The following is a 26,907-nucleotide window of genomic DNA, read 5'->3' on the forward strand; positions in this document are numbered from 1 at the left end:
TAAGCATTTGTATTGCACTTTATATATCTTTACAGCTCTGTACATTTAACTCTCAACACCCCTAAGGTAAGTTAGGCATTGTTACCACTTTACGTTGGGGGAATACAGAGGGTGAAATCCTGACCCCATTTAAGTCAAGGGCAAAACTCCCATTGATTTCAATAGGTCCAGGATTTCACCCAGAATAGCTTGTCTATGGCTGTGCCTCAAAGCAGGGCAGTGCCAAATTCAGAAGTCAGGAGTCCAAGTCTCGCAGTCCACTAGATCATATTGATTAACTAAGTTCAGTAAGTGGAATGAAGTGTTCTATATTAAAATCAAAACTTCTCCACGTTGGCCTCAAGTGAACACACACACCAACTCCCCCCACTTCCTCCCCCTACAATCAAAACGTGAATAAAGAAAATCTGTACTCTCTTATTTTTAATGTAAGGGCAGTATTGAACTCAAATCTTCATGCGTCTGGAAAAAAATTAAGACTTCTGGAACACCATATTACAGATACCTCTTAGTTGTTAGACTAATCATATTTCTAGGCTACATGGGTCTAAAGAAATACAAGAGAGGCACAATAGGCCTCAATCCTGCAATACTATCCCTGCAAGCAAGGCTTTATGCCTATGCAGAGCCCCAGTAAAGTCTGAGTCCAACTGTACGCATTTCATCACAGGATCAGGGCCACAATTAGTCAGAGATACAAAGTTTCAAAAAGACAACTTTACCTTGTAAAAATTATTCTATTATGTACCTGTGTATGATGCACTAAACACACACTATTATTTTAGCACACTTCTAATGAGAACAGGTAAATGCAAGTAACAAAAAACAAGCATGTACTTTTGATCACATTCTTAGAGTTTTACTGAGTAAAAAATATTTGCACCTGTTTAAACCAAATGGTTACATAAACAAAGTGACTAAAACACAGAAACATAACTTGTAATACTAGACCAGGCTGATGATTTGGTTGCACTGCTATTCTACCTCAAGCAGAGGTCAGTACCTGAGGCTCGGAGAAAACCTCAAAATAAACATATCCAATTGCGCAATGCTATAGATAGAAAATATTTCTTCTGATAGCACCACCATTCCCATTCTATTCAAACAATAGTCCGGAGGTTTTATTACATTTTTCTAATTATCTTAAAAATATGTACATTAGAGAGAGAAAGAGAGAGAGAGGCTGATTTCATTGACTGATACAAATACAATTTACCATATGTAAAATATAGACACTGAACATTTATAAGCACAGTTCTTTGACTCAGTGATATAATTCCTTCCTTTTGTTGCTGAACCTGAGAGCACACAAAGTTCATATTTCCCCTAATCCACCTTTGATCACAGCCAATTACAAAAACGTATTGCTGCACTTCCTAGAATATAAACCATACTTATCAGACCCTGAGCAAGTTACTTTATTAAGCAGTATTACAAAAGAATTGATCCTGCAGTCAATGCATTGTCTTCTGTGAAGATTCATATATGTAGAGTCAATACTTCTAGGAGCTGGATTTGTTAATTTCAAACCAATTACAGATTTAATGTCAGGAGTCAGAGCCCTTCTTTTACATAGCCAACTTCTATCTGCATTGAGAGTCCTCCTTGTCACAGGCCCCTAGGTAAGCAAGCACTTACACATGCTTAACTGTTTTTGCAAGTAGTCCCATTATAATCATGGGGCCTTAAGCATTAGTTTCAGAGTGAAATAACCTTTTCTGGTTAATTTAGAAGACAACCGGTAGATCCACAGGTCAGTGTAGTATCCATAAATTTAGATATTCGATATTTGATCTCCCAAATTTTACCAGTTTTCCCTGGCCCGCCCTACAGGTTGTCATTTCTCACATGACCAATGTGCACTTTGCAACTCTACTCTTCATTTCAAGAACATGATTTTTTCCTATCATTTACAAAAATACAAAATTTCCTTCCACCTGTAATCCAGTGAAAGCCGATACATTGACTAGATTGTTGTTGTAAATCCCTGTATCTTAAACATATCCCAAGCTCTTGTGGTCCTCTCCAGGGCAGACTAATTTCTTAGCAGTTGTAGTCAGAACACTTGGATAACGATACACAGACAACTCTATTACAACCTGCAAACATTAAATCCTCTGCTGTGCCAGGAAAGGTCAATGAAAATCTTGCCTCCTTTTCTCAAAAAGGTATCATTTCTAAAACTTGCCACCTCTCCTGGCCAGCAGCCTCTGTGTGGTAGTCCGGTTCAACATCAGTCTCATATGGTTAACAATACACAGCTGCTTCAAAAGGATTATATTTTCCACAAAACTGTAATAGGCTTTAGCAGTCTTTATAATTTATGCAAGAGGAAATTATACCATCAAATCCCTGCAGTTTGCTTCAAAAATTGACCCAAAACAGTACTGGAAATGTATTAAAGATCAGCTGCAACTATGGCATATATTTTCTTAAAAAAAAAACAAAAAAAACCCCGCACTTGCCCCATTAACTTAATATTTATATCTGACCAATATTAAACACACTGCTATCACTTCTCATCAATTCTTAGATGTTGGGAGATGGAAGAGACTTATTCGATCACCAAGGCTGTCCTTCTGCCAGGTCACTGACTGTTCGGTACAGTACATTTTGTAATGCTTCTAGTGAATCTCATTGGATTAGGTTGTATCATTTTACGCATGGATTTCCAGCCTTCATACGTTTACTTTGTTCTCCTTCGTGCTTGCCTCATACCCCAAATTAGTATTATCGGTGAAGTAATTTAACATTTTACAGCTGTTTAATCCTTTGCCCCTCTTCCAGATCATTTAAAGTATGTTCAGTAACATTATGCTTAAAAACTAATCACCGTGGCATCTTTCAACTGAACTGCCTCCATCTTTCAAACTGTTCAGATTCATCTAAAAACGTATTTGTTGGGACTTGAAGATCTACAATTCAGAGTAAGATGAGCTTTTGCAGGATACGCATGGTAATGTCTGATCGTGCTTGGTGGCAGGGTGAAGAGGGTCTAACCTGGATGGACTGAATAAGTTAGTGATAAAGAACAGATTAATGAACTACACTTCTAACTACTGCAATTGTATCACCTAGGATAAAGACATAATATATCACTAATAAAACTTAGAATATAAATCTGGACCCAGTTAACATAAAAGATACCTGAATGTTCATTATACTTAATCTGCTTTAATTCAGTTTTTTTTCCTAGAAACACACTGTTCAAAAAGGGTCTGAAAAGTGTCCTTTCAAAAGCTTATTTCTTCTGCTGTGTTTGGGGCTTCTTTTCTGATGTCATCATTCTAATATTGTCATTAATATAACATTGAAGGAATACTATTGTGTGTCCTGCTGGCTAGCTCTGCACAGTGGAATGATAATTAATTAGTTTTCTCTAACCTGTGAATGCAATCCTGAAAGGCTTTAAGTGAAATCATCCATTTACCATGTACACAATCAGCATTCTAATAAAATCCATTAAAACAGCATTAGAAATGGAGCTGCCCAGGGCCATTAAAGTGACATATGCCTCATCTTTCTGTGGTTTGAAAGCTGTTCAAGGTTGTTGGCAGCAAGTGTAGTTCTGAAGAAGTTGGACATCTGGATGGCATTTGGTATCTGACATTTTTCCAAAATTTTGTATTTGCTGAATAGGATTTCTCTGTGAAGTCCCCTTTCCATCTGATGGCACCATGCTTTTGTTTAATGTATTTGATTGATTCTGGCATGTTCGTATAGTTCTTTATTTTATCTAGCTCAATCAGAATAACTTTAATTCCGTCCTGGACAAGAGCATTGTACACAACCAGTTGCTGTTCGAAGATATCCTCTAATAAACTGCAACTTGATGATTCTGGTACTAATACAATTATAAGCCTTCTGCTTTGTTTAATGGTTTCATCAACAACACTGACCACAGCTGTAAAAGACACACAGAATGACTGATTAACTTTTAGCTCATACAAAAGAATCTCTCTCCCCCCATTAAAAATAGATATTTACTTTTTCTTATGTCAGCATAATTAAAGTGGCAAAACCCCTCTAATATATACACAGTTATACTGGTATAAAGTGTCTATGCCAGCATAGCATATTCCAGTAGAGAAGCAAAATAAGCTATACACACACTTTTATACACATATAATTGTGTCAACATTAGAGAGGTTTTTGGTGGCAAGAAAACCATACACCTTACCAACATAGCTATGCTGGTAACATTTTTAGATGTGCACTCTAGGCCACACTTTAATGATACAGCTGATTTTTTTGTTTTTGTTTTTAATCCATGCAAAATTACTTACCTTATAGTAACTGAAGGTTCTTTAAGATGTGCGGCCCCTATCTGTATTCTACTGTGGATACGCATATTTTGCATGCATCCAGAGCTGGAGAATTTTGAAAGCAGTGTCCGCTGGTCCGCACATGTGCCGTGGCTCACCTTGTGCCACCGACCGAGGAGATAAAGGGTGGGGTGGACCAACTGCTTCTCCAGTTCCTTCTCCACAGGGCCGTCCTTACCCATACGCAAAGTAAGCAGCTGCATAGGGCACCAGGAAATTTGGGGCACCAAATTTCCTGGTGCCCTGCGCAGCTGCATGCTGCTCCAGCCCCTGCTCCACCTCTTCCCCATGGCCCCACACCTGCTCCGCCTCCCCGCTCCACCCCCACTCCCCTGAGGACTCTGCAGCAGGGCTGGGCCTGCACTCACCAGCGGCGGGAAGTGCAGCGACCTGGACCCAGCCGTGCTGCCAGTGAGTGCTGGGGGGGCGGGTCCCACCTGCCCCCCAAGACAGCCTTGCCCCCCACAGAGGCCTGGTGCCAGGCCCTCCTCCCCCAAGCGGAGGACTGGGGCCCCACAACCACCGCCCCCCCCTACGGGGGGGCTGCATAGGGTCCCAGAATAGCTAGGGATGGCCCTGCTTCTCCACCGCAAATCACAGAAGATCCAAAGCAGAGGGGAAGGAGGACAGGTAGAGGAATACAGATAGGACTACACATCTTGAAGAATTTCCAGTTACTAAAAGGTAAGTAACTTTCTCTTCAAGTGCTGGTCCCTATGGGCGTTCACTGTGGGTGACTGACACGCAGTACTCAGATAGGAGGAGGGTGAGAGGTTGTAGATGGCAGAGCCAAATGAAGGACTGTGATTCCAAAAGATGTATCGGCAGAGGAGTCCTGTACCAAGGCATAGTGTCTCACAAACGTGGATGGAGCTCCTTGTAACTGCTTTGCAGGTATAAAGTAGCAGCATCTCTTGAAGCGATGCCAGAGATGCTGCTTGCACTCTTGTGGAATGAGCTCTTACCCTATGTGTGTGTGTGGGGGGGGGGGGGGAATTAAACAGTCAGAGATCCATTTTGGGATTCTTTGAGAGGATATAGTCTGACCCCAGTATGTCAAGTAAAACCCCCACCCTTGGAACTAAAGAGCAACCTTCTCTATCGCTTCCCACTGAAAGAGGGATTCCACTTTGAGAATCTTATCATGAGAGTGGCCCCCAAGAGGGGGTGAGGAAGGAAGTTTTGGAGGGGGAAGGGACATAAACTCTATCGTACAGACAGAATGGATGATGTTCAGCACCCATTTATCCACTGTACTCCAGCTGTTGAAAAAGAGTGCTAAACAACCTCAAAAGGTGTGTGGGAATAGGGAGATGTTGGACTTAGTGGTCTGCAGCTGACAGATTGCGATCTGGTGCCAACGGAGCCCTAGACTTGTAGGTTTCCTTGTCATAGCTCTAAGACATAGGACTTACTAGGTTTTCTGGGGCTGAGCTTATAGACTTGCTCGGTTTAGTCAGGGCTGAATCTGACTTCTTCAAAGAGGATTTGGAAAAGGACTTAGCCTAATGCTCATGAGAATGCTCCCTACTCTCCCAACAAGACCCCATCAAGGGATCTGTGGGGATAGACTTCTTTGCTCCTGAGTCAGACTTCATGGCAGGAGGTGCACTCTTTTCAGAATCAGGCTGATCCGGGCTGGGGGACTCCCCCACCCCCAGCATACGTCTGATTGCTGCCTCATGGCATTTTCCATTAGGTGCTTCCTGTGGCAAAGTTCCTGCCCTTGCCATGATGTGGACTCCCCCAAGGCAGCACATGTAGCATTGGTGGTCGTCACTGACTGAGAAGGATTGCAGGGAGGAAGCACAAATTTTGAAGCCCAGAGTTCTGGGCATAGTCCAGTACCCAAATTGGGGGGGTGGTGGGGTGCCCTCCAGGTCGGGAGAGACTGACTAAATAACCAGAAAACATTAAAACTATCAGATAAAAACTTTAAAATTCTAGAACTATAAAAACTATTGACAGATATCTATTAATAAATAAAAGAGAAAGCCAAAGCTTTGGACTCTAGAGATTCTGAGCTGGACCATGGTGAGAAGGATATGGAGACGCAGTCGGTCCGCCTTGCCCTTTACCTTCTCAGTCAGAGGCACGAGGTAAGCCTCAGGGCATGTGTGTGTGGACCAACAGACACTGCTTTCGAAGTTCTCTGGCTCCGGGTGCATTGAGTGAATGCATATCCACAGTGGAATACACATAGGGGCCAGCACTCAAAGAATAATGTTTATTGCTACTTTTCACTACCCCAGATGAAAATCAATTAAAAATGTTACTAAAAACAAATTCTCTCTATTTAAAGATTTCTTTAAGAAATATGAATTCTACAATTATAACTAGTAACAAAAAAAATCCATTTTGCTTTATAGCCATATTTCAAAATCAATTACCTCAGAAGCAATTTTTTATTCTGATGTTTTAATATAAATGTAAATATACAGTACAAAATAAGAACATGTTAACAGTGAAAAAATGTCTTTTCTATAGTAAGCAAATGGGATAGTGCAGAAGTATTAGAAAGAACAAACATCCAGTACCAACTGGTTAGGTTTTATTGTACTAAAACCAATCAACTTCTTGATGTTCTATATCATACCAGATCTCTCGCCCTCTCTGAGATCACTAGCAGATTAGCCTTTCCTCCCTCCCAGAGCACTGCTCTTACCTTTAAGACTAGGAAAAGTGGAACAAGAAAGAGTTGCTCCTATGATGCCAAAAACACTCTATTCCGAACTCTGCCCACAGACATATTGCAGAGAGATTTAGGAGCAGAGTGCCACCTAGTGGGAGATGTGTAAAGCCCATCACATGGGAGCACAAGCAGCAGCAGTCTCATGTTATCTACAGGGTATGGGGAAAAGGTGGAGTATGTCACAGGGAAAGGTGAAAAGGGTAAGTGGAAGCAAACTTCACTGAACATTCTCAGAAAGAGGCAAAGATACCCAAAATTTCAAGGGTTTGTCTGTATTGTGGGGCAAGTGGGGCCAGCAATGAAGTTCCCCCTACAAACAAAACGGTGCAACTGAAGGACCCATGGAGGAGATGAAAAAATGAAAGGGAAACATGAGATGGGGGAAGAGGAAATAAAGAGAGAAAGGAAAATCAAATCTGAAATGAAAGGAAATGAGGGATCAGGGGAAGACTGCAGAGGAGGGACAACAGGACAAAAAACATTGGAGAGAGAGAGAAAACCAGAGATGGGATAACAAAAATATGAAACCAATACAAGAATCAGATAGAAGAGGAGAGTATATCCTGCCAGGACCAATGCTTTTGGTCAGTCACACATAGGACACAGTGCTAGAACCAGCCCTTCTTGAAGCACTGAGAATTCAGGGACTATGGGGAATGCTGCCAATACTTAACCTGAAGCAGGAATTAAGAGAAGATTGGGTGTGAAGTATTACATGAATTTTGCTTGGGAGAGGAACCCTGAACCTTCCCCTTTCTAGGTGTAGTATCCAAAACCTTTAGGCAAGCTATTCTCTTCCCTTGACCTCTCTCTACTGAAGTTCAGCTTGGAGACACATTGGGTTTTGTTGCCAAGTGGCCGCCTCTCCTCCCACTAGTAGTTCCATTCCAACCTAGTTCCAATTTAAAATATTTCAGAGCATCCATATTTCGGAAATTACTATTATAAAAATTGTTGCCTTAATCTCCTGCCTCTGTGTCATGATGTGACCCATGGGACCACAGTGATGTAAAACTTTCCTACCCTGCTCTAGTATTTAAAGAGAATGATGAAAAAACTCACCCAGTTCTACTTTAAAGGCAATGAGAGAATACCATGATTTTTCATTTTACCTTTTCCTGGTAGATCATCTCTTCCAAGTATAAACAGATTATATCCACACTGTCTCTCTAAGACCTCAGGAAGCAGCGTTAGCACAAAGTTATCTGGTGGGTAGATGCAATCTACTTTGTTGATTTTTGGATAAAATACATATGCATCATAGATCTTCCCATCTGAAACTGAACAAGACAGAAGCAGTGAGATTTGTAAGACAAAAATTATTTTAAAGGAAGAAGAATATTTTCCCACCTTTTCTATTTTAAACTTTATTGCATGAGATAATTGTTTGAATAGAACATACAAATAACCACAGGTTAATAATAAAGTAATCTTTGTTAAATGCTGCAAAAAATACCACCATAATTGCATTTAATTATTCAGGCAAATTTAAAAATTGCCCAAATTTACTATTTTACTACCTATCTAGAATGAAAAATACTAAGAGTTGCAGGGCTGGCTAGAAGTTCTTCACTGCTGCCTTAGCACAGTGGTTCTCAACCAGGGGTATGCGCATCCCTGAGAGTACTCAGAGGTCTTCCAGGGGGTACATCAACTCATCTAGATATTTGCCTAGTTTAACAACAGGCTACATAAAAAAGCACTAGCTAAGTCAGTACAAACTAAAATTTCATACAGACAAGGACATGTTTATACTGCTCTATATACTATATCAGCGATCCTCAAACTGGGAGTTCATTTCAATGGGGTCTCCCGAGCCAGCATTAGACTCACTGGGGCCCAGGGCAGAAAGCCGAAGCTCAAGCCCTACCATGCGGTGCTGAAGCCGAAGCCAGAGTTTTTAACTGAGGTGAAACGTGGGGTATGCAAGACAAATCAGACCCCTGAAAGTGGAACAGTCATCTGGAAAGGTTGAGAACTACCCTGATTTCTGTTTTAACACTGAGCAATAAACTACCTTATCACATTGTCACCTTGTCAATGTAGCTCTTGCAGCAGTAGCTCTTGGTGACATCAGCCTTTCATTACAAGACCTGCTCTGCAGATATAAGTATTCTGTAGTATGCATATCTCGCAGTTAGAAAGAGTTTCCCTGCAAAGCAGAGAGCAGATAAACCTTTTTTCAGGTTTATGTTTCTAGCAGATTTACATATCTGCTTTACTACCTACACGAGCCAACGTCTGATAGCTTACATATATAAGGCATTTCACACTCTCTGTTCAAAGTGCATCTAAGCCCAGATTTTAAAATAGCAGACTTCCTTTTTTGTTGGAGCACATTTTGCACTTTCAAAGACTTCACCCATATTTTTTTTCACCTTCAGCGAATCGTAGTTTCACATCTTACAGTTAAAATTATAATGTTTTCCAACAAGCATACTTTCTCCCATCCTGTCCTTATGCCTCATAGGAGAGCCATATCAATATCTACAAAAGTACTGCATTGCCCTCCTTCAAACCCCTCCATCTCTGTTATGATACTTACACTGGACAATGATTAGAATAGCGGTGTTCTGTGACCACTGCTTATCATGCTAACCAGTATCATTCCATTGGTACCTTGTGTTCCCCTTCACTGTTCATCATATCCACCTGTTGTCTATGGAGTCTTACACTGTAAACTATTCAGTGCAGCGATGATCATCATTTTGCTATATGTTTGTACAGAGCCTAGCACAAGAGGTCTCTGGGCTTCTCAGTACTATCACAATACAAATAAAAATGACACCACTAAGGGTACGTCTTCACTACCTGCCGGCTCGATCTATCGGGGATCGATTTATCACGTCTCGTCTAGACGCGATAAATCAATCCCCGAATTGACGCCTGTACACCACCTTGGCAGGAGGAGTAAGCGGCGTAGATCAGGGAGCCACCGCGGTCGACTTGCCGCCGTGAGGAAGGCCAGGTAAGTCGAAATAAGATACTTTGAATTCAGCTAGGCGAACAGCATAGCTGAAGTTGCGTATCTTAGTTCGAACCACCTCCCCCGCAGTGTAGCCCAGGCCTAAGATAGCCATACTGAAGTACTTCAGCATCTAAAAGAGAGGATTTGCACTCTTAACTGACTGTGTGTAAAATACATTGGAAAAGACTGTGTCTGCAAAAAAGGACACTGAGTAGAAGCCCTTTTAAAAATCTGGTACTCAATCTTTTCATCATCCATATTGCAAACACAACACAACACACAGACGGAAATTCCAAACAAGCTTGCTCATTCAGGGACATTTCCTGCATCCGCTCCCCCTTAAAAAGGCTACACAAAATAAATGTAGCTTCTTATTCACTTAAGAATTCTTAATGAATCCTAGGATTCTATGCCATGTACATTAGCTACATGGCTATACACACCTACCTTCTTTACTCAGAAAAGGACGACAGGATTTTCGATACCAGAGCACAATGTCAACCTTGAAATACTTGTAGATTAATATGACAACAACTATTACAAACACTGGTGCAAGGAGTCCTCCAGTCAAGTATCCTTGAAAATTTCGAACTACATCAGCAAAGGAAAAATATGTAATATATTGAAGTGGTAGCACTGGTCAAGTTAGGAACATTCAAACAAAATTGTGTAGAATTCTGAAATTAGAGCCCTTTTAAGCTGCCTAAAGACAGTTATAACTGTGAATAATTGATAACAAAAATCTGACATCTCTCTCCTCTTTTTCTGTTCATGAATTATCTGCAAACTGATTGTGATTTTCTTGAATGTATTCATTATTCCAAATAATTGATGACAAATAATTCTAGTTCTACAGCTTGTTTGTAAGCAGTTCATTGAAGGTATTCAATACTTGAAATTTATGCTGTCTTGACTGGACACATGGAAACACAGAACGCTTGGTTCTCTGGCTGGAGAAGCACCACTTTCAGACCCAGATGTCTGGTACAAATTCAGAATTTGCTTTTCCTTATGTATTCTACTCCATCTGCCTTACCGCTGATGTTTTGGTGAATAATCCGATCAGTAAATCTATAGTAACTCCTTTGACATTAATTAAGCTACTCCACGATTGACAATGATTTTATAGCCTCTTTCCTGCCCATTATCCCAAATTTTCACACACCCTTTGTCTGTCCCTTTTCAAAGTGTTCCCCTCATCTCTTTTTTAAATTAAGTCCTGACTACAAGAGCAGTTCAGAACATTATTAAGACTGAAGGCCTGACCTGACTGTCTTAATGCAATGTAGGCTGCAACTTCACCGGCATGACACACAAACTGACGTCCATAATCCTCCTGCTTCACTTCTGTGATGCTGAGTGTCACTGTAGAGAATAAGTACCCATCGGGAAAAGAATCTTCTCTATCCAAAAAGGTAGTGAATAATTAAAATAATAAAAGTGGCATTAGGCAGGTTTCTTCATTTGAAAACAAAACAGGACAATGGTTATATTTTATCTTCAGACATGTCTGAAATGTGCCTGAATCTTTTCAAAACAGACGGATATCTGGAGTCTATGATTATAAATTATCTGAATTATAGATGTACCTCGCAGCTCCAGTCAAGAGCATGGCCTCATGTGTAGACACATAATGAGATAGCACTAGGAGCTCTCAATCAAAATAGACTAGATTTACATACATGTAAGAATCTTATTCATGCTATCATTGCCCAGTGAGAAAGACATGAGGCAATTCTATGACAGTGCTGCCAACTCTCATATTTCAAACAATCGATTTGTAAGCATATAGAGGATAAGACAGTGATAAGTAATAGCCAACTTGGATTTGTCAAGAACAAACCACACCAAACCAACCTAATTTCCTTCTTTGACAAGGTTACTGACAAAGTGGATAAAGGGAAAGCAGTAGACATAATTGAGTATGAGCCAACAATGTGATGCAGTTGCAAAAAAGGCTAATATTCTAGGGTGCATCAACACTAGTGTTGTATGTAAGTGACAGGAGCTAATTGTTCCACACTACTTGGCACTGGGGAGGCTTCAGCTGGAATACTGTATCCAGTTTGGGGAGCCACACTTTGAGAAAGATGTGGACAATTTGAAGAAAGCCCACAAAAAACAATAAAAGGTTTAGAAAACACGGCCGATGAAGAAAGGTTAAAAAAACCTTTAGTTTATGATATGTTTAGTCTTGAGAAAGTAAGACTGAGGTGGGATCTGGTAGCAGTCTTCAAAACACAGTCAGGGCTGTTACAAAGGGGATGCTGAGCAATTGTACCCCTTGCCCACTGAAGCTACGATAAGTAGTAATTGGCTTAATCTTCAGCAAAGGAGATTGAGGTTAGATAGTAGGAAAACCTTCTATTTGTATATTAGGTAAGTACTGGAATAGAGTACCAAGGGAGGTTGTGGAATCCCCATCATTGGAGGATGTTAACAACAGATTAGACAAACACCTGTCTGGGATGGTCTAGGTTAGTGGTGGGCAACCTGCGGACCGCATGTGGCCTGTCAGGGTAATCCCGCTGGCAGGCCACCAGATAGATTATTTACGTTTGCACAGCCACCCGCACCTCCTGTTGGCCAGGAACAGCAAACCACTGGGAGCTGCAGGTGGCCGTGCAAATGTAAGCAAACTGTCTGGCAGCCCACCAGCGGTTTACCCTGATGGGCCTCGTGTGGCCCGCAGGCTGCCCACCACTGATCTAGGTCCTCCATCAGCAAGGGGGGCTGCACTAGATGACCTCTCAAGGTCTCTTCCCTACCCTATAATTTCTACGATTTTATTACAAAGTCTCATGATATTTGGCATTTTTCTGAAAGCCTCAGCTCATGTAACTGAATAATTTCTTGAGAATCTGAGTCTTCATTTAAAAAGAAAACATTTCTAGCCCTCATAGTTGAAGAGAAAAGCTTAAAAATCTGACCCAAGTGCACCCCAAAAACCAAAAGGCAAATAGAAAGAACCCCAAATCTATGTTTATAAATCTCATGATTTTTTGAGACAATTTTGCTATTTTGGAGAACCTAACTCATGATTTTTGACCTCTCAGGGTTGGCAAAACTGCTAGTATTCTACTTTCTAAAAAGCACATGAGGTTTCCATATGAAGCTGTTGGACAGATTTGCTTCAGTAGCTCATACGCTTAATTTTCAGGAATATTTTTCTTTGGGGGAAGGGGGAGAACCAATGCAGACTGGTGATGCTTGGGGGTTATAGCCCCTGAGTGGTGCCTTGCCCAGTGAACAGATTTTTTTGTAAAGCAATATGTTCCGAAGTATCCATGTTATTTTTTCTCCTAGACTCCATTGAAGTTTAGTAGGATACTAGTTGTCCAAATTGGTCTCTAAGAAACACAGAATTAGGATCCCTCCTGGGAAGCAAAGAAAGGCATTACAAACACTAAGGGTATTGTCATACATTGCAGTCAGTGATCAACTGATATGCATTTTTATATGCAAGTATACTTACTGATTTCCCTCTTGAACTCTCCCCATAAACAAAAAATTGACTAAAGTATTATTGACTTTCCAGGATATACCAATTGAACTATCTTTAAAACTTGATACGTTGCAGTCCACGATAACACTGGACCCTGAAAAATAGCATTAGAAAATGGCCATGAGATATCGTTTACTCTGCAAAGTCATGAGATCCACTCATGTAAAGGAACATGGGAAACATTAGCAACCAACGCCAGTAAACATCTAAAGAGTAATCTGACAGAACGAAGGAGGGAGTTTGCAGAATTATGAAGATCCCTTGTCAGACCATCAGCTGTTTTACAAGCGCTAACCTAGCAAATTATAAAGAGCCCAGTAAATTAATCCCTCCAGAGAATAAATATGTTAATTCTATTTTGAACAAAATGACCATAATTGCTTCTTAAATTTGACCCATCTATGGATGAAATAATGTTCTCTCAGGTTTATGGCTTCAGTGCGAAGCTTGAAAAGGTCAAAGTAGAAAATTCATAAAAGAACGAATACAAAACTCTTCCATCCACAACAATTAGGAGAGGTTTAAATATATCACAACCCTTGTCATTTTTTACATTTGGTCCAGATCAGTAGATCACTAGGACAAAATCAGTTGCTCTTTATCCTGCAAAAATTTTCTTGAAGTGTGCTGGACAGACTCTTATTGTAGAAGACAAAACATCATATTTGTTGAAAGTAGAATTCCAGAACCACTTTTTATTATGGATGGTATAGCACCAAAAGAGAACTAAATGCTTTTTCACAAAAGTATGAAGACAAGGGCTACTCCTGGGGGAATTCTGCACCTAAAAATTCTGTACACGATATTTTAAAATTCTGCAAAATTCTGAACATTTTATTTGTCAAAATAACACAGTATAAACACACCAGTTGCAATTATTTTTGGTAATTTATTTCAAAATACCTGTCAGCAAGTATGTCTGTAACAATACAGATAACAAAACAAAAAAAAAAGATTCAGGAAATGGTTTTTTTTTTTGACAAATAGATTCCTTAATAGGCATATTAATACAGAACTTTGAGCAATTCATTTAAACTACAACACAGAACTGTATTTCTGCACCCCACAGAAGCAGTGCAAAGACTTGGGGGAGTCGAGGGTAACAGAGGAGATGAGGGAGCAGGAAGGAGCCTTGGATTGAACTCGTAGGGTTGTTGGGTGTGGGTGGGAAAAGTATGGAACAGTTTCTTTGGGTGGGGGGATTCTTAGGGAGTTGGGGAACCTCTCCCATGCAGACCCTGGCTGACCCCAAGTCTCTCCCCTTCAGTAAGGCACATCTACCCCCATCCCCATATAGCCCTCCTATCCCCCATCATCATATGGCGCTGGAGCCCCTTCCCATTCAGGCCCTGGCTCAATGCTGTCAGCCAACTAGCTCCTGAACCCAAGTCCCAGCCTGTGCTCCCCATTAGCCCTTCTGGACCCCAGTCCATGACCCTCCCAGCAACCCCATATGCCCCACTCTGGCTCCACCAGCAGGCTGCTGTAATGAACACAGCTGACTGCTAGCTGTTAATGCCAGTCAGCCAGCTGTTCTGGTGCCACAACGGCCTCTTGTAGGCAAAAGGCAGAACTGCAGGACTTCTTGGGCAGAATGTATTTACTGCGGGGAAAAAACTCTGCACGGAACATGAATTCTGAGCATGTACAGTGGCGCACAACTGCCTCAGGAGTAAAGGGTCTTGCCCTAAAGAATTCATAAGCCAAACAGCATACAGGACATGAAGCAACAAAAGCAGTGACTTTTTTTTGTTGTTGTTAATTATACAATTTTTGCTTGAATTTTATTTGTGATAAGCATTTCATTTTTTTCCATTTCTAGGATTAAAGGTGACCCACAAAGGAAAACACATAGATTTGTGCCTTTGTTGTTTCTTTTCAACAGACAAAGGTGACATGAAGTGAGGGTTTGTTTAAAGAAAAGGGGGGGAAAACCCTTAAACATTAGAAATTCAAGTCTTGCCTGCTTTATTTTCCCTGACTCTACGAACAATTGGAAAACTGGTAGAATTATGATATTCCAAATACAAGCAAGGGAAATTTGATTAAGGCCCAATCCAGTAAAAACATGTGTGAAGTTACTCATGTGAATAAGTGTTTGTAGGATCAGGGCCTGAAAGGAGTGGCATTTATCCAGGCAGTTTAAAACTCTGTTATGTTTGTTTTTGTTAACATCTATTTATGTAAAACATCCTATAAAGATTTGAAGATCTAATGGGAAAAAAAAATCTGTTAAAGCTTCGACATTCCCCAGCTCTTCACTTAAGGGCTGAGAAAGATCACAACGCACATCTCAGTCTGCAAGCGAATCTGGTTCCGAATCCCATTCCATTCTTTCCTATTCCCCTCCCCCCCGCACGCACACACACACATACGCACACACACACACACAGACAGGAAAGACACGACTGGACAGTCTAAAAAGATACAAAAATGCAGGTTTGGTTAAGAACATAAGAATGGCCATAATGGATCAGACCTATGGTCCATCTAACCCAGTATCCTGTCTTCCAAAAGTGGTCAGCAACAGATGCTTCAGAGGAAGAGAACAGAGCTGGGCAATTATCAAGTCCAGTCCCAGCTTCTATCGGGTTTTTATTTTTAAATTTGAAAACATATTACTGGGATTTGTTTAGACTTCTCAAAGCAGGAAAAACATCACTTACCCTTTCTCCCCAGCCCCCTTTTCAAGTCCCTTTTAAAGGCAAGCCTTGGAAGGTGAAACATGAAACACTGAATCAGGGTGGGAGCCCCTGGCATTTGGGAAAGGGACATAGATCCCCCCACCCCAATTCATTAGAAAGTATTTAAGAACATAGGAATTGCCACATTGGATCAGATCTGAGGTCCATCTAGTACAGTGCTCTACCTCTGACAAAAGTTAGTGCCAGATGCTTCAGAGGGAAGTATAAGAACCCTGTGGTAGGAAGATGTGAAATAAGCTGCCCTCCACACTGGGTTTCATCCTGATCTCTAATAGTTAGACATGGGCTAAAGCCCTGAAGCATGGGGTTTAATATCCTGTCCAAAATAAATCATATCATGAACTGTAAAAAAGTGTGGCTATTCTTCTTAATCATATCATTAACTGTAAAAAGTGTGGCTCTCTCTATCAACATCCAAAACAGTTTTTGAACCTTGCTAAATTTGGGGCTCAAAGACTTCCTGTGACAGCAAGTTCTACAATCTAATTACATGTTGTGCCAAAAGCACTTAGTTTCGCATCTGCCACTTTTTTACTTTAATCGAAAGACTTCTCATTGTGTTAGGAGACGAGAAGGGCAGAAGCTACTACCTTCGATATAATTTATTATTGTATATACTTTTATCTGTCTTCGGGTTTTATATTGCTGCCCCTCAACATGGCATCTGAACATCTTCCACACGAAATCAATAGCAGTAGTACAGTCCCAAGCAGACCATGCAGTCTCTGGCACTTTTCCCTTTTTGGAATCAAAATTCTGCTTGGAGCAGGGTGGGGTTTAATTTGCTTGTGGGGAAGACGTCTATCAAGTCCCCTCTTGTTCATCTCCTTTCTAAGGTAAACAATCAAAATCTATTCAATCTTGCTTCACTAAGAATTTTTCCCCATCCCTAATTTTTCTCATTGCCCTTTTCTGAACCTCCCCTTTACCCTCCTCACTGCAAGTTACTCAATATTTATGTAGGATGGTCAAAAGATATCAAATCGACCACTTTGCAGCTGCTACTTCAGCCATGTAAGAAGTCCAGCCGGAGCCTCAGCCTTTTTAGCAATCCCAAGATGATTGACAGGAGATAGATGAGGAACCACCCCTTTATCCCCTTTAAAAAATAATAATAAAATAATAATAATGTAAATGGAGGTTCAATGAATTTTGGGAAAATACAGGAAAGGTTTCCCAGACTCAAGAAGTCTGAGGACCATAATAAAGGGGTTATGAATTGACAATGAGACAAAAGACTCTCAATTTTTATAATGTGCGATGAGCCCATTTCTTACCAAGTTCCACTTCAATTGTATTGTTTCTTGGATAAAGAATTTCAGTTTTCTTCTTCAGTGGGGTCTCTAAAAATTTAAAAAAAACAAAAGCACATGCATAAATACAAAATTTTATCAGAAATAATCAAAAGTAATGGCAAGGATATTTAGTACAGCACTAGTTTAGAAATACCACTAACAAGCAGGAGTGGTTTATAGATGAACTGCAAAACAAGAACACAAAACTTTTGCCTGTAGCCCTTACTGTTCCTTTGCAATGAAAAGAACCTCAAACTTTTTCAGAAAGTATGTTTCTATATGTTTGTTTTGCGTTTGCTTGTTCTTTTCTTTCTGAAGAACTTCCATAAAACAACAAACAGACCGAGAAAAGCAGGGGAAGAGGTAAAACACATTAACAGTTACAGTATCCCAAAATATCAACAACCCTTCACTCTCCCCGCTCCATCCTTATTTGTGGTGTCCAGGATAACAGTTCTCTACTTAATCCAGACCACCTCCCCCCCCCCCAAAAAAAAAAAAAAGATTCACTACATCAAGTTAAATACCAGAAATACTTGCAAATACCTTAAAAATATCAGTTTTGTAGAAAAATCAGAACAGTTTTCTTGTCAAACAGTTGTGCTTAATTTGTGATGGATGACAGGGTCAGCCCAAACTTATACTAATAAAACCTTTAAACTATGCCACTCCATCACATTTCTTATTCCCACAGGCCCCAGCATGTCAGACACTGTACAGGCACATAGTAAGAGACAATCCTTTCCTCTAAAGACTCTATGATCTAAACAGACAAGACAGGTATAGGGCAGAGAGAGGAACAGAAGTGAAGCAACTTGCCCCAAGCCAAGCAGCGGCAGGATTAGAACCCAGGTCTCTGAAGACCCAATCCAGCGCTACAGCTCCTGGACCAGAGTGGCTCCGCAAAGCATTAGTTAATTATAATTCATTTTAGCATTACAATTATGGCTATAGTGCTCCAGGTGTGAATAACAGTATAGTAGACACTGCTTAGTAACAACCTGGAGAACAACCACTTTTGGTTAGCAGAAACATTTTGTTAATTGGTCTGTATACTGGCAACAGGCACATCAGCTACTGAAAACAGTTTTTGTGGAAAGCCACAGCTGCAGGAAGGTTTGCAGCCACGGTCGGAAGGACTTGGATGTGTCTTCCCCAGCTGTAGGCCCTCAACCTACCGGCGGCTGGTGCTCAGTCTGTCCCAGTGCCTCCTTCCAGACTGCCGAAGAATATAAGAATGGCCACACTGCATCAGACCAACAGTCCATCCAATGACCCACTATCCTGTCTTTGTGAGTGGAAGCCTCACAAACCTGTCTGTAGCTAGTGCTCGGTATGTCCAAGAGCTTCCCTCTAGGGCTGCAGAGAGGGAAGGAAGCACTGGGCATGGCACCAAGCACTGCATGGCACCTCTCCCTGCGTTCTCCAGGCTGTGTTTTGTCCTGAAACAAGGGGACCAGGCTCAGCATCCCCCAGTGCTTCCTTCCCTGGCTGCAGTCCTGCACATCTGGCTGCAGCCAGGGCTTTCCACGGCTTATGGGGATGCTGGGATGTGCTGAGCCTGGGCCCCCAGTGCCAGGGCAGGATGCAGCCTGGAGAGCTCACGGAGAGGTACCGGTCAGGCCCCCAGTGCCCTCGCTTCCTATGGAAAGCCCCAGCATCCAGGCAGCAGCCCTCTTCCCCACGGCTGCCCTACCTGCGGCCTATTCTGGGGCCCAGGATCAGCACGCACCAGCGCTTCCATCCCTGGCTGCAGCCCTGCAGACCTCCTTCCACTTACTGGCAATTGTCTAACAGCAGCAACTTTTTGCTGAAAACAGAGGGGCTGCTAATAAGTGGACTCTATTCGCATGGAGAGCGATCAGCTGACACAGATTATGTCCCTCTTCACTATTTCACACGTAACTACATGTCTTTTTGTGCCCTGAAGGATCCCAGAATGCTTTACAAATGGTAGCATTATTCTACATATTCCCCCCTCCAAGGATTAAGTAAACTCAGTCTTACCAAATTGTCAACCCAAGTGTTCAAAAGCAATGCACCAAAATAACTGAGAGATTGGCTTAAAAATGATATTTAAAAAAAAAAAAAAAAGAAATTTTGAGTACTTTTTATTTGCCTTCTGGTTTGGCAACCTTCAGGGTGCATTAGGGTCGCATCTTCATGTTCTTCTCTGCATTCATGAGTGCTAGAAACATACTTTTGTGCAAAAAGCAGAGATTCTCACATACTCATAACTCCCTGAGCTGGGGATATTAAGAAGAAAAAACACCAAATACAGCAAGTTAAGGTTGCTAGACTGCATCTCTCACCAACTCTGACCATTAAAAAAAACCCAGAGGAAATAAGCTATTAAGTCATTTAAACACCCAATTCACATTCCACTCATAAGTTCCCCTTCTCAGCCTCCCTTTCACACGCCACGTATCTCCACCTTGAACAAATGTGCAGCCTCAACTTCATCCCTGTAAGTTCAGATGTTTTGATGATTAATACAGAGTTACTGTCTGTGGCTTTCAGATGTTACATTCCATGTAGCTCTAGTGTGGCTCTGCAATGATATATGTAAGGAAGTAAAGGAGAGAATCAAATTGCCAAAGATGGCTGTGAGATTAGTTGTCTATAATGTTTAGGAACAGCGATGTGAGTTGGTGATCTGTGTTAATGACTGTTCTAAATCTGGCGGTCATTTTTATATAGAAATTACAAAACTGAGATCTGCATGTGATAGTGCATTATATTTATGGTTGGAATTAAGGATGCACATTGATTGGTCAGAGTGAGGGTGGAGAGAGGTAGCTGAGGTTCAGAAGGGCAACTGATGACTGGAGCATATGGGGTTGAATGTCCTAACTGCTTATTTCTTTGTTTTTTTGCAGTTTGAGTTGATCGGATGCACAGTCTGGTAATCTTAACTTAAAGTTAATTAAGTGTTGTGTGTGGAACTTTCTAGGTGTATTTTTAACATGTGTCAACACTGAGTTATTCACATGGGTAACTATCGGCTGACATATATTATGTCCCTCTGCAGAGACCTAGTATCTCTCATACTCATCTTCTCCCAACCAACTTTCACCCCCTCCCCAGCCACCCACAGAGCTGCACTCCTCTTCCAATGTCCCTTTAGCACCCCCATCCCTCCCCATGCCCCGGCTGCCCCTATACACTTCCCCCTTCATCCTGATCCACAGCATAGTCCCTCCAACATCCCTGCTCCTTACCATGTTCCTCTACTTCCCTGGGACATTCAGGTTTCAAGCAGCAATCACTGACTTTCAGTGCTTACTGCTTTTATTGGCTGCGGCTATTCTGTGCTCCTAAAAGACACTTTGTTGACTAGGAAACAGCAGTGACTGGCAGGGGCAGTGGACGGGAAGTAGCCAAGTAACAGGATGAGTCACTTTGACTATGGTTTTTTATTTAAATTAATATACAAAATAAGTAAAGGCAGTAGCTTTAAAAATGTAGGGGTAAATAAACAAAGGTGGTGATTATTAAAAATAACCTCATGAAAACACTGGAGAAAGCAGCAGTTTAAATACTATTAGAAAAACTGTCAAGTGCAGTGAATACAGTACTTTAAGAATGTGGAAAAGGTAATGGCTACAAAAATAGGTTTTAAGAACAAGAATAAAGATGTATTTAATTTTAAGAAGGGGAAAAATAAAAACACAAATCAGCAAAGTAGGAAAAGGGGATCATACAGAAAAATGAATCTAACTCATCCGGCCAGATCTTCAGCTGCTATCTTGGTCATTCGTGCTGCTTTGAGGGCCAAGGCAGCCCAAAATCTGCTCTTAAAGAGCAGTTAGAAATTGCCCTGGTATAAAACTGGCAAAGCTAACTCTGCACCATGCACTCCCACCTTACTCTGTGCGGGCAGCACCTGGGCAAGGGAAAGGTGGGGCCAGAGTACATGGTGGAGTGGTCACCTGGGACAGGGGCTTTTTCATCCCCAGAATCAAGGGAGTGGGAAGGTGGCTTTAGAGTCTTTTCCTCTCCTCAGCTGAGGATTATTTAGCCAATCAAATTGAGCACTAGCTAGACCACCAGATCGTATCCCTGTTGCAATTTTCCTTCCTCCAACTGTTTCTTAAACCCAACTGTCACATCCAGTCTTAAAATCAGGACCTGTCTGTGTTGAGAGTGTTCGTACTGGTGCAGCTGCACTGATGCAAGCCCTCAGCGTAGATGCACTTTACCAGTGTAAAATAGCTTGCGCTGGGGGGTTTGCATTAGTGCCGTGCACCAATACAAATGCTCCCAGTTTCAAATCATGGGAAGTCACACTAGTGCAAGCCTCATTTTACATCAGGGAAGTGCATTCCCCCTGGAGTTTGCTTCAATATATAAAAAGAAAAGGAGGACTTGTGGCACCTTAGAGACTAACCAATTTATTTGAGCATAAGCTTTCGTGAGCTACAGCTCACTTCATCGGATGCATCCTATGTATCATCATGGATGCACCCGATGAAGTGAGCTGTAGCTCACGAAAGCTTATGCTCAAATAAATTGGTTAGTCTGTAAGGGTGCCACAAGTACTCCTTTTCTTTTTGCGAATACAGACTAACAAGGCTGCTACTCTGAAACCTTCAATATATAGTACCAGTGCTGTTACACCAGTACATCCATCCCCAGTTTAGAACAGGCCCTTATATTGTAAACTAATCCAGACAAGGCCTGTGTTTTCCTGTGTGTTTGTACAGCTCCTAACACAACTGGACCCCAAATCCTGACTGGAGTCTCTATTTATTTTATTGTAATACAAACAAACAAAAATAATATTAATAGTGTTTTTCAGTCTTCTAGCTCTCCCTTAAAGTTATATAAGAATTACTAACAAACGATTATCTTAGTGGTCAAATTTGGTATTCCTTTGAATCCACACTAACCGATGAATTGACCAAAACTTCTGGATTTGCAAAAAAAAGTAACATTGAACTCTACAAATGCACTGAAGAATAAAAACAAGACTTACCTATAACAGTTACATAAATGTTTCGTGAAATATTATATTCTTTTCCCATATAATTATATGTCATTTTGCATATGTAATTTCCTGAATCATTTACATTCGCACTAATTATTATGAGATCATCATTCCAATTTAGAAATCTTTCATTGTCAATCAGATTACATTCCTAAACACAACAGAAAGTGCTCTGTTAAATCATAGACAGAGAATAAGAATACAGTACTCCAAAAATATCCAATTCAAATATTCCTTCCCATGGAATGGGGCAAGGTAATTTCACCAGTTAGGTTCAATATGAATTTTATGTTGAAACTAGGGTTTTCGATTAATCACAGTTAACTCATGCAATTAACTCAAAAAAATTAATCGAGATTAAAAAAATTAATCACAATTGCACTTTTAATTGCACTGTTAAACAATAGACTACCAATTAAAATTTATTAAATATTTTGGATGTTTCTCTACATTTTCATATATATTGTATTCTGTGTTGTAATTGAAATCAAAGTGTATATTATTTTTATTACAAATATTTGCATCGTAAAAATTATCAACAAAAGAAATAGTATTTTTCAGTTCACCTCAAACAAGTACATAGTGTAATCTCTTTGTCATGAAAGTTGAACTTACAAATGTAGATTTTTTTGTTACACAACTGCACTCAAAAACAAAACAAATGTAAAACTTCAAAGTCTACAAGTCCACTCAGTCCTACTTCTTGTTCAGCCAATCGCTAAGACAAACAAGATTGTTTACACTTACAGGAGATAATGCTGCCCTCTTCTTATTTACAATGTTATCAGAAATTGAGAACAGATATTTATTTGCATGGCACTTTTGTAGCCAGCATTGCAAGATATTTACGTGCCAGATACTCTAAACATTTGTATGTCCCTTCATGTTTCAGCCACCATTCCAGAGGACTGCTTCTATGCTGATGATGCTCATTAAAAATAATAATGTGGTTAATTAAATTTGTGACTGAACTCCTTGTGGGGAGAACTGTATGTCTCCTGCTCTGTTTTACATGCATTCTGCACATATTTCACGTTATAGCAGTCTCGGATGATGACCCAGAACATGTTGTTCATTTTAAGAACACTTTCACTGCAGATTTGACAAAATGCAAAGAAGGTACCAATGTGATATTTCTAAAGATAGCTACAGCACTCAACCCAAGGTTTAAGAATCGGAAGTGCTTTCAGAAGTTTTAAAAGAGCAACACTCCGATGCGGAAACTACAAAACCCAAACCACCAAAAAAGAAAAATAAACCTTCTGCTGGAGGCATCTGACTCAGACAATGAAAATGAACATACGTCGGTCCACACTGCTTTGGATTGTTATCAAGCAGAACCAGTCATCAGCATGGACGCATGTCCCCTGGAATGGTGGTTGAAGCATGAAGGGACTATGACTCTTTAGCACATCTGGCACGTAAATACCTTGCAATGCCAGCTACAAAACTGCCATGCAAATAAATGTCTGTTCTCACTTTCTGGTAACATTGTAAATAAGAAAAGGGCAGCATTATCTCCTGTAAGTGTAAACAAACTTGTTTGTCTTAGCGATTGGCTGAATAAGAAGTAGAACTGAGTGGACTTGTAGGCTTTGAAGTTTTACATTTGTTTTGTTTTTGAGTGCAGTTGTGTAACAAAAAAAATCTACATTTGTAAGTTCAACTTTCATGATAAAGAGATTGCACTACAGTACTTGTATAAGGTGAATTGAAAAATACTATTTCTTTTGGTTTTTACAGTGCAAACATTTGTAATAAAAAATATAAAGTGAGCACTGTACACTTTGTATTCTGTGTAATTAAAATCAATATATTTGAAAATGTAGAAAACATCCACAAATATTTAAATAAATGTTATTCTTTGATTAACAATGTGATTAATCACAATTAACTTTTTTAATCACTTGACAGCCCCAGTTAAAACTAAAACATCACCGAGGGTTTTTTTTCCCCTATTTTCCTCCTAATACACCATAGGCAGAATTTAAGTCATTTGTGCACAGCAGGTACTCATTTAGGGTCTGATTCTGCAGTAAGCTCCGCACAGCCACATGGGTCTACCAAGCCAGGACTCAGTGCTGCGATGGGCTCAGCATCCTCAACTCACACTGAAGTCTGGCTACACATCAGGCCAGCCTCTTCAAGAACACCATCACCCTACTATGTAACTACGTATATATGTTGTTAAGGTCCCCTTTTTTGTTCGATATGAGGGAAGGGGAAGATGAAATCACCTTCAAAACAATAGGCCCCTTGCGTGTCATGTGGGCAGCTAAAATAGACATGCTTATCTACACTTTATTATAGTAATTTCACCGTGACACACAAGTCTCCTCACATGTACATCCCATGTCACAGAAAAAAAAGTCATATGATCTATTCTTTCTCCCCACCCTCCATTACCAATTCTAAACATCAGTTAAAACACAAAACAGTTGCTGAAAATGAAATAGGGGACAGACCCCACATGGTCTTATACCTTATACCAGTGAATGGGTAAAGTATTTTTCTCATCTCTGAAATAGTCTAGATGAGGACACACAATCTTTTCATTTGATGATGCTGGTATCTCTTGAGCATAGAAAAAATCCCCATTAAAACACAAACCAGCAGTATTTTTGAAAACGATTACATTGAAATATATTTTGTTGCAGCTTGTTAAATTCCTGTAATGAAAATAAAGCAGGTGAATTACAGTTCTAATATTTTTCATACTTATATCCTTTTCATACCTACTACCCTTTCTCTTTAGCCAGTTCTAATGAAGCTTTAACATCAGGCTGGAAAGTTGGGAACATAGTTCCCCCCAGAAGCAAATCCATTGCTGTCTAGCACATTGACTGTCAGAGGGTCCTGTAACAAGAATTTCCTACCCCACTCCCCCTGCCAGCTCTACTTTCCCTAGCATCAATTCCTTCATTCATTCCATAATCCACAAAGCCCGTACGATTACCAAAAAAAAGAGAAGAGAAGACAACGTGGTCAGGTATGACATTCCACAAACTATGAACAAATTAAGAGACAGATCCTGAGGAGCAACTAAACTGCACAGAATGCTGATCAGCATGTACAAAACACATGTGGTGTAAAGCTCGCCGTTGCACTCCTCCAAATCTGGTGCTCTGCCAATCCCCCTTCCAAGCTTTGGTCTACACTAGGGGTATGTCTACACTATGGAATAAGGTCGAATTTATAGAAGTTGGTTTTTTAGAAATCGGTTTTATATATTCGAGTGTGTGTGTCCCCACAGAAAATGCTCTAAGTGCATTAAGTGCATTAACTCGGCGGAGTGCTTCCACAGTACCGAGGCTAGAGTCGACTTCCGGAGCATTGCACTGTGGATAGCTATCCCACAGTTCCCGCAGTCTCCGCTGCCCATTGGAATTCTGGGTTGAGATCCCAATGCCTGATGGGGCTAAAACATTCTCGCGGGTGGTTCTGGGTACATATTGTCAGGCCCCCGTTCCCTCCCTCCCTCCGTGAAAGCAAGGGCAGACAATCATTTTGCGCCTTTTTTCCTGAATTACCTGTGCAGACGCCATACCACGGCAAGCATGGAGCCCGCTCAGGTAACCGTCACCCTATGTCTCCTGGGTGCTGGCAGACGCGGTACGGCATTGCTACACAGTAGCAGCAACCCCTTGCCTTGTGGCAGCAGACGGTACAGTACGACTGGTAGCCGTCATCATCATGTCCGAAGTGCTCCTGGCCACGTCGGCTGGGAGTGCCTGGACAGACATGGGCGCAGGGACTAAATTTGGAGTGACTTGACCAGGCCATTCTCTTTAGTCCTGCAGTTAGTCCTATTGAACCATCTTATGGTGAGCAGGCAGGCGATACGGATTGCTAGCAGTCGTACTGTACCATCTTCTGCCGGGCAGGCAAGAGATGAGGATGGCTAGCAGTCGTACTGTACCATCTTCTGCCGAGCGGCCATGAGATGTGGATGGCATGCAGTCCTTCTGCACCGTCTGCTGCCAGCCAAAGATGTAAAAGATAGATGGAGTGGATCAAAACAAGAAATAGACCAGATTTGTTCTGTATTCATTTGCTTCCCCCGCTCCCCCGTCTAGGGGACTCATTCTTCTAGGCACACTGCAGTCACTCACAGAGAAGGTGCAGCGAGGTAAATCTAGCCATATATCAATCAGAGGCCAGGCTAACCTCCTTGTTCCAATAAGAACAATAACTTAGTGCACCATTTCTTATTGGAACCCTCTGTGAAGTCCTGCCTGAAATACTCCTTGATGTAAAGACACCCCCTTTGTTGACTTTAGCTCCCTGAAGCCAACCCTGTAAGCTGTGTCCTCAGTCGCCCCTCCCTGCGTCAGAGCAACGGCAAACAATTGTGCATCTGAGAGTGCTGTCCAGAGCAGTCACAATGGAGCACTCTGATGGGGCTAAAACATTGTCGCGGGTGGTTC

General features: G+C 41.1%; 1 protein-coding gene across 2 annotated transcripts in view; it reads right to left on the reverse strand.

The window, feature by feature from the left end:
* Nucleotides 1-837: 837 nt before the first annotated feature.
* LOC125639813 (interleukin-1 receptor-like 2) overlaps nucleotides 838-26,907 on the reverse strand; it is a 53,429-nt gene continuing 27,359 nt past the window's right edge. For both annotated transcript variants that reach the window (XM_075130402.1, XM_075130400.1), the window contains exons 5-12: nucleotides 24,963-25,149; nucleotides 22,469-22,631; nucleotides 17,473-17,538; nucleotides 13,461-13,584; nucleotides 11,252-11,388; nucleotides 10,433-10,576; nucleotides 8,130-8,297; nucleotides 838-3,904 (exon numbers count right to left, since the gene is read on the reverse strand). In XM_075130402.1, the coding sequence (XP_074986503.1) occupies nucleotides 3,516-3,904; nucleotides 8,130-8,297; nucleotides 10,433-10,576; nucleotides 11,252-11,388; nucleotides 13,461-13,584; nucleotides 17,473-17,538; nucleotides 22,469-22,631; nucleotides 24,963-25,149 (1,378 nt within the window). In that variant the 3' untranslated portion in view covers nucleotides 838-3,515. The remainder of the gene's footprint in view (nucleotides 3,905-8,129; nucleotides 8,298-10,432; nucleotides 10,577-11,251; nucleotides 11,389-13,460; nucleotides 13,585-17,472; nucleotides 17,539-22,468; nucleotides 22,632-24,962; nucleotides 25,150-26,907) is intronic.

The sequence above is a fragment of the Caretta caretta genome, chromosome 1 (genome assembly GCF_965140235.1).
Source record: "Caretta caretta isolate rCarCar2 chromosome 1, rCarCar1.hap1, whole genome shotgun sequence".
Classification (NCBI taxonomy): Eukaryota; Metazoa; Chordata; order Testudines; family Cheloniidae; genus Caretta; species Caretta caretta.